Source organism: Gallus gallus, chromosome 6 (assembly GCF_016699485.2).
Source record: "Gallus gallus isolate bGalGal1 chromosome 6, bGalGal1.mat.broiler.GRCg7b, whole genome shotgun sequence".
Lineage (NCBI taxonomy): Eukaryota > Metazoa > Chordata > Aves > Galliformes > Phasianidae > Gallus > Gallus gallus.
Window position 1 is genome coordinate 24,621,035 of NC_052537.1, and position 12,978 is coordinate 24,634,012.

At 42.1% G+C, this 12,978-nt stretch overlaps 1 protein-coding gene across 12 annotated transcripts in view; it reads right to left on the reverse strand.

Annotated features, from left to right (window-relative positions):
- The window catches only part of SH3PXD2A (SH3 and PX domains 2A), a 234,666-nt gene that overhangs the window by 32,567 nt on the left and 189,121 nt on the right, over window positions 1-12,978 (reverse strand). For all 12 annotated transcript variants that reach the window (XR_001467193.4, XR_001467191.4, XR_001467192.4 and 9 more), the window contains one exon: window positions 2,440-2,553. Coding sequence is in view for 9 of the 12 variants with exons in the window: in XM_004942262.5 (XP_004942319.1) it covers window positions 2,440-2,553 (114 nt within the window). In the remaining 3 variants the exon portion in view is untranslated. The remainder of the gene's footprint in view (window positions 1-2,439; window positions 2,554-12,978) is intronic.

Here is a 12,978-nt window from a genome sequence, read left to right on the forward strand (position 1 = left end):
AATATTAATTAACTTCCCCAAACAAGCAGCTGATACTCCTGCCCTCTTCCCCCAACATCCCATAATTAGCCACCAGAAGGGTTATTTATCAAAAAGCGTCTAATCCTTTCAGGGGATTATTTCAGGATGCTTACTTTAACAGCTTCTGTGGCTGCAAGTGTTTCTCTGTATTGCTTTCCAAATGTTTTCCAAACTTTGTAAGAGGCTGTTGCTCTAAACACAGGCCCAGGTAGCAGCTGACTGTCTGCCCTCATCCTAAGGAAAGATGTTGCACAGGCTCAAATACAAGGAAGAAACTCTTTTGTCACATACACTGCACACACAGACTGAGGCACTTAATGCAACTCAATCAGTTTTATTGGAACTTCCTTCACCTGCTTACTGAGAGTTGGCCAGTTGTCTGTGAAAGTATCTTTGATTTTACATGCTCATAGAATCATAGAACCGCTCAGGTTGGAAAAGACCTTAAAGATCATCGAGTCCAACCGCAACCTAACCAAACTACCCAAACTCTAGCAATACTCTGCTAAATCATGTCCCTGAGCACCACATCCAAACAGTTTTACAACACATTCAGGAATGGTGACTCAACCATCTCCCTGGGAAGCCTATTCCAGTGCTTAACAACCCTTACTGTGAAGAAGTTTTTCCTGATATTCAACCTAAACTTACCCTGGCACAACTTGAGGCCATTTCCCCTCGTCCTTCAAGGGGACGTCCTCGTCCTATCATATAATTGTATGATAAGGAAAGACAACTCCTGAAGAAAGCCTTTCCTTTCTACTAATAAATATTAGGAGGATATTTCACTATGTGGCAAGGAGAATAGCTCAAGTAAAGAAAAAAAAAAGGAAGAAAAAAAGAACAAAAGAAGCCTCAGTTTGTGGTTAATAACGTAGAACAAAGTTACTGAAAAGCAAAGAAAAGCTGGGCACATCAAAGCAGCTGTGGAGATAATGCAATTAGATTTGTCACTGGGATGGAACTGAACATAGGAAGAATGGTCTCAGGTTTCAGTATATCTGGATTTGCAGTAAGACAGGGAATGCGACTGCTGACCATAGCTGAGGAGAGCAATGTAGCAGATTAAAGAGGGCCGAGAAGAAGAAGATAAGAAACATTTGATGGATTTTCCATTACCAAGATTGACTGCCATGCAGCAACAACCCTGTGCAGAGTACACTCCAGAGGGCAACATGAAAGGAAGAGATCTTAAAATGAAAGCAGTTAAAGCAATAAGGCTGTCAAGCATGTGCCATATTTAAGAGTCAGGAAAAGGGAGGCAGCTACAGATCAACAGACAAGACACTCTTCAACTCTTTCAGAAAACAGCAGTAAGTTGTTTGTTCTTTACCAGCAGAAACTTCACTAACTGCTTTTCTATCTGCTAAGACATTGTGTCATAGCGGATTGGTTCCCTGTCTGCCAGTAGGTCTCTAAATCCTAAGTGACCCAGGACATGGGTAGCTTTGAGCAGGGAAAAGAGTTAGAGCCAAAGATTTCAATAAGCCACAGATGTTGCTCTTGATGTCCAGCACAAAATAATGTTTTGGCTGTTATCTATCTTAATGGGCAGAGTCATCCAACACATCTCAAAACCTATCTGTAGGACAGAAAGGCCTGTTCATTTTACACATACGTTGTAGAATAAGCATCATGTCAAAAACACCTACAAATTTAGCTAGAGATTCATTAGAATGGAGCAAATAATAATAGAAGTGTCCTTTGTACACAGTTACTACATGAAAAGTCCATTAAGATGTGGTTAGTCTTTCATAATGGAAAAGGGGAACATGTGAGGCTGTACTATTCCATTTCTGGAACCTGAATAAATATCTTTAGCCAAAAAACAGTGCTGCTGAATACATATACATGACAAACGGTATCTCACTTTTAGCAGAATAAGACCTCCACACACTCACAGACCACAGTAAGCAGCAGTTAAATTAGTTTCAAGGATTAATTTAAAAAGTGTAATGAGAAGCCACCATTGAAGTTGAACCTCTTTTTAATCGCCTGTGGCTTCAAAAAGCAGCATCTTCCAATTAACAGCTCTCACTTATATAGTTTCTGCAGATAAGCCATGCAAGTTCTCTCCTTCAGCTGCCAACACAGTCCAAGATCTCTACTAGAACATACTGCTTGGACTTGCACAAAAGTTGTTTTCATATTGTTTAAGAGTATTAAAATGAACATCATTTCTGCTTTAGAAGTTTTTGTTACAGTGACAGTCCGAGTCACAAAGGGATTGCAGGCATGTGCTTTTCCCCAGTTTCTTCTGCAACAATTTATGTGCTGATACAAAAAATCAGAAGAGTTCTGCAGTGGATTAGCAGCCACAAAAGGTGGGAAGAGTTTTCGAAGTTGTTTCCTACAGGTGGAAAGGCACAAAGCAAAGCAAGTACCAGTTTCCCCTTGATAACAAAAAGCTTTCCATACCTTCCCCTGTTTTGGATGTGTTGATGTCAGAGTCATCTCTGGTTCCATTTTGGGATTCCAAGTATGTAGCAGGGACCCAGCCCTGCTCCTCTGCAGTGCTCACAAACCACCATCCTGCAAAAAGAAGCAAAAGAAGTTGCTCAGTCAACAGTAAGAGCAAGAATAGTGAGATGCCACTGAGAAACAGGTATAGAGTCAGAACATTTAGAGTAGGTTTAAATCACTCTGCAGCCTCCTAGAAAGAGGCCGTTTCTATCAGACACTCTCACAGTGCCAGACGGGTGCACAAGCAGGTCATAAAAATAAAATAAAGAAGTAAGTTATAAAGGAACAGCTTCTTTTAAGAAATCTGAAATCTATCCGTAACAACTCTGATTTAAGTTATTTAGTTCAGTCTCTCAAAGTTTTTGCAATGTGTACATCTACAGAATTGAAATATTTCCTCAGCACAGGGGAAATGAAGGAGATAGCACAAATCCTGATAAGGTGCATCATCAAAATAAAAAAAGATGGGAGTTAGAAAGTAACAGAAGGGCACAAATTTCAGATTAGGAAATAAGTACTTCTATCACACTTGTCACTGTGGCTGTTATTCAACAATCATGACCAAAATCCAAAACCCCAGGGAGTACTGCACAGAATAGAAATAAGAGGAGAAAAAACAACTGAAACATGACTTCAGGCTGTAAGCACAAGCTATTTGCCTTCCCATCTGAACCTCCATGTTTCCATCACCGTTTATAAAAACATTAATGACAATGAACTCTACTGAGACAACCTTTAGGTCACAGCTATGGATGGTTCACCTACAATCTACAATCTACATCCAACTTTTAGTTAAGTGCATCCCTGTTGTAACTATCCTTGCCTCTTTTCTTCCTTCGTTGCATTCAGTTATAGACTCTTGTGTTAAGTTCAATGTAGAGCTGTTCACCCAACAAATCATGGCTCTCAGTTCCAAGTAGAACTACATGCTGCTCCCATCAGGTAAGGACAGGGTTAAGATACAGGACAATAAAAAGTGAAGAAAACAATGGAAGTGTTTTACCTTCTATAATATCTCCCCAGAAATGCAAGCTTATTTGTCAGAATAGCACAAGCTATTGTTCAACACCAGTTTCAGAGCCTCCCCAAAGGGAGATGAGAAAGCAGTTATTTCTGCACAAGCGCTTCAGAACAGTTTACATACTTTAATGGCCATCATAAAACCAAGAAATTTCACAGGAACCTGAACCTGCCTGTGATGAGCTAAGACAGAGACAAGCTGGGCTGGTTTGTAAATAGATGGGGCACACACTTAATGAATTTATGGCAAATCACAGACTCATGTGGTGGCCACACAGCCCTTCTGCAACCCTTCTCCTCCCACATTCGTATCAAAATTTGTTGGGGAAGATTCTACTGGAAGACAGGAGTTAGAATTCCTCATTTTCCTTCCTGGGGCCTGCTGCAGGGAGACATGTGCCCCAAGGAACAAACCCCCTCACTTGCCACAGCACAGCTGCTAGGTTGCTCTATTTATTTACCCTCCGAGCTCAGACGCTTTCAGGCTTTCCATTTTCTGGCCCAGTAGAGGGTTGGAAACTTTGCTTCACAAAGCTCATGGTTGGAAAGTTTAAATTTAGTTATTCCTCCTCAGCAGGAGGTGGATTCTCCTGCCACGAAGGCCACAGCAGCAAACACTTGGAATCTGCCAGACAGTTTCAAAAACGCATCCTCATGGTTGTTGCTCATTTTACCAGTAACGTATCGACACGGGTAGCAAACACAGTTTAGAACATGCTTGTAATTAAACACTAAAAGAAGAAAAGTCCAAATGGATGCTCACAAGAAAAATGTGGAGTTTTAGAGTGGCCAAGCAGGCATGGCTAAAGTAGCTCCTACTTTACAAGGTAAGAAATAGGAATTATGATGGCACACCTAGCCATGCCCTTTACTGAAAGGAAATAACAGCGTAGGGGAAGAACTAAGAGGCTCCTAGAAGAAAGTGGCTGAAGGTCAGGTTAAGTGCCACAATGCAGCTTGTATGTGACACCCACAACTTGCAGAAAGCAAATCTGCCCAGCTGCTAATGCCATAGCTTGCTCTGCACTGCCAATCCATCAAAAATATGATGGCAGCTGCCATTTGGCCCCACCAGCACCACCTATTTATTTATTTAGCAAGATCACAGAGTTCCTGGTCTACAGGCAAGTTAACCAGATTGGCCTTTGTTTGCAGAAAGTTAGGACTAAAATAAGCCAACTACTGCTTGTCCCCCCTGCCATCTTTCCAAAACCATCACAGTATTGCAGAAACGTTGTTAGAAAATTTACTTTTGAAACAGAACAAAATATTGCATTAATTTTGAGTTTTCTCTCTATGCTGGAGTTTAGCTCGACTTCACAATTCATTATTAAAACCATTCTACAGCAACATCTGCATGGAATTATGTAAAGTTATCTGTGTGCGCTGCCAAGCCAGTCTGAGGTTCGCTCTTGCACTCACACCATCTGTAAAAATTAGGCAGTGACTTGTAGCTCGAGTTAACCCTTACAGATGCCTCTGACTCTCAGACATCAAAATGCAGCTCTAAAGCTGATGTGGCATGGATGCCCAGATGGAGATCATTACCCAGCCCTCAGCCCTGGTAAGGATTCAAAGGGAGTTTCAGTCCCAGAGGAGGCACGTAGAGAGCTGTAGCCACGGCACCAAGCTCAGCTCAAGTTTTGCTGCATTACTCAAAACTGTGCCCTAATATTAATCCAGGAATATGAATTTCTAAGGTAAGCATGCAACATTCTCCCAGCATGAGATGACTTTTTGGTTGGCATATGTCAGCATCATTTGCTGCAATAGCCAAGATATCTCAATGCTCACAGGGTCCATCTAGTTTCTGATAACTCAGATTCTGGTATGGATCTACATCAGCTATTAAGAGATGAAAGGTTCCACTTGCCCTACACACTTTTAATGATGACTGTGAAACAGATTAGTAACATTTAAGAATAAGTGACCCAAAAAAATGATTCTAAAAATCATAATCCTGCTTTTAATTATATTCCCAGTCCTCTCTCCAAAAGGCTCTAAGAATGTAGAACTAAAGAAGCAAGGCTTATCACCAACCAATCCTATGGGAAACCACTAGAAAACAGTTAAAGGACCATATTTTGTGAAAGTTTTGCTTATATTGACCCTCACCCATCTGTGCTTCCATATTGTCCATTTCTCCACACAGACAGGAAAATTTAGGGCTTGAACAACAGTAGCTTATGAGGTGCCACAAAAGTCTTAAAAAAAAAAAATAGCGTGATCTTGCTGAATGTTGGTCTCTAATTCTCCCCTCAGCCATTAAGTTCTCTGCAGATTTTTACTGTCAACTTTTAGATTAACGAAAGTAAACAAGGGTAGTAACGCTGTAAAAAGGGAAAAGGAATCTCTCCTGCATGAGTGGACAACACATTCTTCTAAACAAACACTTCAGTAACACTCCACCTCTCAAGAGTCTTGGAAAAACCACACTCAAGAAGCATTCTGGCATATCTAACATGTGCTCTTTGCACTTCAGCTGCTACCTTTTAAGTCCTTTTGCCATAGATCAAGAAATCTCAAAAGACAGTTCCAACAATTTTAGTTGTCCTGCAAAGCAGTACTAGATGCTATCAGGCCTCTTCAAATACGGCACACAGACGTTTTCACGCCAACAGCTGACTATTTTCATTCAGAGATGCTATCAGCTTCTTCAAAGAACAGCTCGGGTGCGACTATTGCTGTACAGATGCAGGCACTTGCTTTTTCCTCTCCTCTGGAGCTCTTACTTCCCACACAGTGCATGTATATTTGATACACATAGAGAAGTCAGTTATAATTGCTTTGGACAGACCTCCAAAGAACATGCAGAAGAAGAAAGACATCAGAAGTAGCATTTTGCATGAGGGATTTTCTGCAGTAAGCATGTTCTCACACCCACTTCCTAAACTTTCACTGCAGTGTCCATATACTGTTAGATATTACCATTGTACATGCTGGCTCTTCTCTCTGCACTGGGCTGCTCATTCCTACGCATTTGGCAAAAGTACCTGGTTGACAGCACTGAAATTACATGAAATAAGGCCAGTGCCTGATTTCAGAGCATTTTACATGCTTATGATTCACAAAAGAAGCATCTTTCTGTTATATATGGGCATACACGCAAGAGGTCCTCCTCACATGGCCCTTACTGTGGTTTAGGGTATAGAGGTCCATATGTGAGTCACTGCACAGCAGACTGAGGCTGTCATCTCTGGGTGAATTATTAAAGGCAGTGAAATATTAAAGGCAGCTTTCATCTTCAAACACAGGGTTTCTCAGCCTGTGTGCACCGCAGATTTCACTGCAGCCACCATTCAGCCATAAGCAAGGTTTACCTCCCTTTAAAGATGGAAGCAGGGCTCAAACAAAGGATGTGCTAAAGGAAGAAAGGCTTGTACCAGACATCCCACTGGAACATAATGAAGATTCACAGCACAGATTCACAGCCTTTTATGTGCCATACCAAATCAAACTGGGCCACATGTTAGAATTTCAGCTCAACTGTGTCACGATCCTTTCAACCCAACTGGCTCAAGTCCTAGAGCTACATCCTAGAGCAGCACAGTAGCTATGCATTTCCAGGGGCAAACTCACTTCCAAGTGGAAGCCTGATTTTGCAAAGCACTGCAACCCTAAATGTCTTCAAAAGCAATCAAGCGTACAAGGGTGCTAACCTCACTTGCAACTACTGTGGTTGACCTCTAGGTACAACTTCAGGAGTAAACAAAAAACCAAACCCTCTACAGCCTATATTACTGTTCCTCTCCAGGAGATTTTCAAATTTGCTGAGGAAATACCCCAAGAACCTCACATTGCTCTGACTGGGCAGCAGAGTTGCTAGATTTCTCATGTGAGAGAAAAGAAGAAGGTATCTTGCCTGTAGTTCCTCTTCTGGTGGTCCAGCACGGGAGAAAACCTGTCAGCTGCCAGGGGAATTGCAATTTCTATATGAGCCATGAAAGAGGTTTTCCATCAGACCACTAAAAGCTGAATGGGGAACTACAAACATAGCAACTCTAGTGCTACTGTTTTGTTGTGGTTTTTTTTGTTTGTTTTTTGAAGGAATGGGAGCATTTTCCCCTCTCTTCTCAAATACTCAAATTTGTAGAGTCAAAGACAGTCAAGAGTCAGCCCATCTAATACTGAAGAAAATGGTTGCACACTCCAATGCCTTGCTTCAGCATTTTACAAGAAACCCTGCACAAACATAACAGCAGCTTCAGCTTAAGAGCATCACTTAAGAGCCTTGTGAACCCAAAGCAAATATAGAATGCACTGGAGACACTTTTCTCTCCTCTAACTTTTTTAGGAGGAATCTGAACACAAAGTTGTGTTTTCAAGGTAAAGGTTACAGCAGTTTTGGCTTAATTTGGTGATGGAAACAATGTCTGAGAAGAGGGCTTCCTGAGGTGAGGGAGGAGATGGGAAGTAGGAGGTGGGGACTTCTGGATGGCTAGTCTCTGCTGATATCATTTTTTTGGCTATTAACAGAACAGCACTTCACTTTACGGAGCTAAAAGTTGGAATAGAAGGCCAAGAACTGAGACCAGGGTTTGCTGTTCTCCGGCAATAGCTGATAGTAATAGCTAAACAGCTAATACTGAGGGCTCAGCAGCAGCACAGGGGATTGAATTCCTTGCACTGCTTTAGTTATTACTGAATTCAGAGAAATCAGAAATGAATCCCAAAGTTTGTGTGGTGTTACCAGGGAAAGAGTCATTTTTTCCTTGCAATAACTACCTGTGAAGGTAACTACTTGCTTCCAATCTATGTGGTCATGGACTTGCTATCCCAATCCTTCCAGTTAGCCATCGTCCTCCACCCCTACTACCAATCACATGAGGTTGGCAGATGGAAGCTCTTCAGCTGTGCCTTTAGTACCTCTCCCCCTTGCTGCTATACTCAATTCTTTTGGTTGCAGAATTAGCTGGCATGGAGGATGCACCACATGTGAATAAAATATCTTAATTATTGCTGCCACACAAGTTTTTCCTGGACCAAGAGTAGATGAGCTGACTAGGTGTGTACATAAGTGCTCAATTGAGAGCCCCCATGTGAATCTCAGATTCTGGCTTAAACATCTAGCTTGCCTGGATTTTTTTCACATCACATTATATGCATAAACATATGTAGAAATTCACACCCTGACCTCTGCATTCAAATAAATATCATTCTAGTCTTCAACTGGGATTGGAACTGCATTTTCTCGTACTTCTGGAATAAGCAGAAATGTTTAGAACATGGGAAAAATTCATGGGAAAAGCAAAAACTGGATAATATACAAATCAGCTCTAATACTTGATGGGTTACATCACTTGTAGAGACGAAGGATATTTGGAGTAAGAGACAATGAGGAAATACCACATTACTGTATTTGTTCAAATCTTATATGCTAGTAGGTGGTAAGACTTCCAGAGGTACACACTGGGAAAAATACTTACATGCTTATCTCTTATTATAATAGTGAATTTATGCACGTACAAGTAAGTGTAAAATGCACAGTTTATCTTAGTGCTCTGATAATGTTAAACTCCCCATGTGCTGGATCTGCAGCTATTTGCTATGGCTCAGTAGATACCTAAGGGCTTCCCCTCCCTGTTTTTTTTTTTTTTGTTTGTTTTTGTTTTGTTTTGCTTTAAGAAAAAAAAGAAAAAAAGACCTGAAGCTCATGTATTGACACAGCTGGAATGAAGGAATCTGCCAAACACGTTCTCAAAAATTGGCACGTACATCCACGAGGCCATTGTATAATCCAGTACAAACTACACCCGTTGTGTCCTTAAAGCCAGGAAATAAATGCACCATTGCATTAACAGCTATGCAAAAGTCTTGGAAATTGCCTGCAAATCCCAGGCAAAGTCCCACCAAGCTCTATGTCACCAGCTTTCCCCAAGAAGAAAGTACCACTGGCTTTACCAGTTGCAAAATAGTCATCATGCCCAAACGTTGGCCAGCATCACAGGCTACTGAGGCTGAAGGAGAACAGAGCAATGAGAAAGCCAGCAGGTTGCAAGTTGCAAAAAGGAAAAGATATTTCAAGTTTCAAATATACTGATGCCTTCTGAAAATGAATTTAATACAGTCTTTCTCTTCCTGCTTTACTTAGTTTCATGAACACCTCATGGTGAAACTGTCTGCAGTGTGTGCATTCTATATAAACCAAGCAGTTTGTGGTTCACAGCTTTTGTTCAGTACAGAAACAAAAGGAACTAAGAGAGGAGAGCTTTACTCAGAGGAACTATCAATCACAACAAGGAACAAAGCTATCTTTTGGTGGGCATGCTGTATTGCATAGGCAGCCTGGCTGCAGCTGTCAGCCTGTGGATGCCAAGCACTGCTCAGTAACTGAGCAAAACAAGATCCACCATAGCTAAATAGCTTTCAGAAGGCTACTGACTTGCACTGGTATGCTGGCCAGCCTGATCCTGTTATGTGACCTGCAGAACCAACATAGGTATTGCAGAAAATACTTACTGTAGATTTTCCTTTTTCCATCTAATTGGCTTGGAAACAGGATTTCCTGCCTGACCTTCAAGTCTGATTGCAATACAGATCAGTTTTTTCTTTCTTTCACTCTATTTTCTTTCTCTTGTAAAGTGAGAGATCTACACGTACTCCTCAGCAAAGAAATCTTTGATTGTAGTAACCCCTAAGGTAAGACTGCTAAAGACTACACTGACTTAATAGCCAGTACAAAAACTGTGTGTGGGGTCTGTACAGGCATCATGTGGTACCCGTGCAGTGCCTTCCTCTCTTGCTACACAAGCTCTCAGAAGCTGACCAGTGAGGATGCCAACTGCAGCCCATCTCTTTCAGTACAGCTTCTCTGATCATTCAGGTCATTCACGGACCACTTTCCTTGCTGTGTTCTTAATTACAGCCTACAGACTTTCATCTCTATTTCCAATAGGACTTCCGTTCTTTACCTACTTAGTACTTTTACTGTTAGGAAGATCCAGCCCAAGTAGGGAAGCCAAGCAATAAGTCTTCCCTTGCCCTACTCAAAGCCTGTTCAGTCATCTCCTCTCCAGCAGCATATAATTTCTGCATTTACACCTACTTTATAGATCAGAGTGAGGGTTCAGTGAGCCTGCCAAAATGATATCATGGACTCCATGTCTGTAGCCATCAGTAACTTAAAGAATCCCCAGCTCCAAGTGGGTTTGTTGAGGTGTGGATAGAAAAAGACTGAGGCAAGCAGTGCAGCACATGCAGATCCAGGTGATCGCTCTGTGGCAGCCAAAGAGCAACTCATTGCCTTCAGAAAGGCTATGCCTGCAGCAGATTTCCCAGAGCCAAGGGTTACAGTGAAAGCATGCAAATAGAGGGCTTTCCAGCCCATAGGAGCATCTCAGACCCAGGAACCAATGGAGGCTCTCATTACCAGTTGTGGGGTTGAGTTTTCTGTGGTCAGCCAACAGGGTGCAATAGTCAAACTTGCATGTAATTTCCTTTACCTTCACACGACTTAATCTTAAAGCAAACATATTTTGTGTCCAAACTTTCTCTAGGAAAACATGAACAAGCTTTCAAATGGGCCTGATGATAATCCTGTCCAGAGATTACAAATTACTTCCTAGTGGTTTAAGAAGTTACAGACCCCCAGACCCAGCATATAGGAGACAGCCCTTACAGGCAGCAGAGAATAGCCAGTATTCACATCCCACACAGAGCGACAAGTTGTTTTCCTTTTCATTTCTTTTTCTGACATCTTCAGAGAATGTGATGTCATTTGCTTACTGGGAAATCCTCAAAGCCACACGGATTCAGGAAAAAGAGACTGTGGACAAGGAGTGATCCCAGCAGAGTACAAAACAGCACTCCAGGTGCTAGAGTCACATACGAATCCCATATTTCAGTCAAAAATACAGCATCCACCTCTGAGACAGACTTCAGTAACCTCAGGGCAGAATCCAGCAAGCACTGGACAAGAGCTTGAAGGGAGGAACAAAGACCATACTATATCCAGCAGAAGTCAGGAGATAAAGCAGGCAGTGATATTGGCTCAGGCCGAAGCACAGCTGAGCTACCTAACTAAAGACATTGCCTTTTGCAAACAGCCCTGTGGAATCCTTCAGAGCCATAAGGCTCCTCCTGCTAAAGGAAGGGAGACACTTTGGTCTCCTGGTGCCCAGCTCAGTGTGCAGAGCAGCACCGCACAGCACTCGGCCATCTCAGAAATGGCCATTTCCATATCCCGGATGTTCCTTGAAGCTCTGCTTTCCAAATACAGCTTCTGTCCAGTTCTATTTACTAGATCTGGCAAGACCGTAGCCCAGATGGTACATTATCACAAACACTGATGTAAGAAGCTGAATGCTCCACTCGCCCTCAGACACCGCTTCATTACTTTTCTCCTGAGCTTCATTCAAGCCATGTTTCTGCAGTGACCCCGGGAGCTGAGCCTCAAAGAGCTGCCTGCACAGGGCAACAGGAAATGACAGCTTCAGAAACGAGTACCAGAGTGATGAATAGCAGGCTACAGAGCTCCCTGAGCTAGCAGGCTGCCAATTAATGAGCTGCAGTGCATTGGACAAGGACATACATGGCAAGCAGTATCACCCACACTCCCCAGAAGAGATTACAAACCCACTTCAGCATTTTCAGAAGGTTTTTTCCGAACTTCTTTGCAATGTAGAGACTTACAGGCATATTACTATGTTTTGCTCAGCTGGACTGACCCATTCTGAGCTACTGGAGGAAAACAGATAGAAAAAAATAGAGGGAAAAAAAAAAAAAAACAAGGAAAGATTTGCCTTTTACCTTTAACTGTGATATGAAGATCCAGGCTATGGAAACAGCCTATGCAGGTGGAAACAGAAGAGGACATTCACCTTTAGGAGGGGAAACCTGAGCTTATCCATGCAGAATTGAAAATCAAACAGGAGTTAGTGGGGTTTCTGGTTCCATTAGCTCAAACAAAAAGGTGCATCGGCAGTGTAAGAAGAGAAGGTGAATACACAGAAGCTGCTGAGACAGAAACTTCTGATAAGATGCTCATCTTCTCTCTCAACAGAAAAGCACTCCTATGCTGCAGAAAATATTTGGCAAGGAGTCTGGCTTAGCCGCTGGGTAGGAAGAATGCTTGAGCATCTCCACAGAGTTTTTGCTATATGGCAGTAAGAGTGCCATTTCCTTACAGCTTGCTTAGCTGTGTCACCTGGGACACTGACTTTAGAGAGAGGTATTTAGCCTTTGGTGCTCTATACAGATCTGAGACTAAGAGCACTTCATGAAGCCTTGCACTATGGAAGCAACAACTTTCCTATTATTCAGAGAAAGGCTGGCTTGCCACCTGTGTCAGTTGCCACTTTGCCTCCAGAAAGGCACAGTCAAGTATGCAATAAGTCAGAATTCCAATATTTAAATATTCTCAAACAAAACACAGATTTGCCAGCATTAATCACTGAAGTGATCTGATACTAAGTAAGGGTCAGCCAGGCAAATTAATGAAGCGAGATACAGAAAACTTGTCAATCTCTATGCATT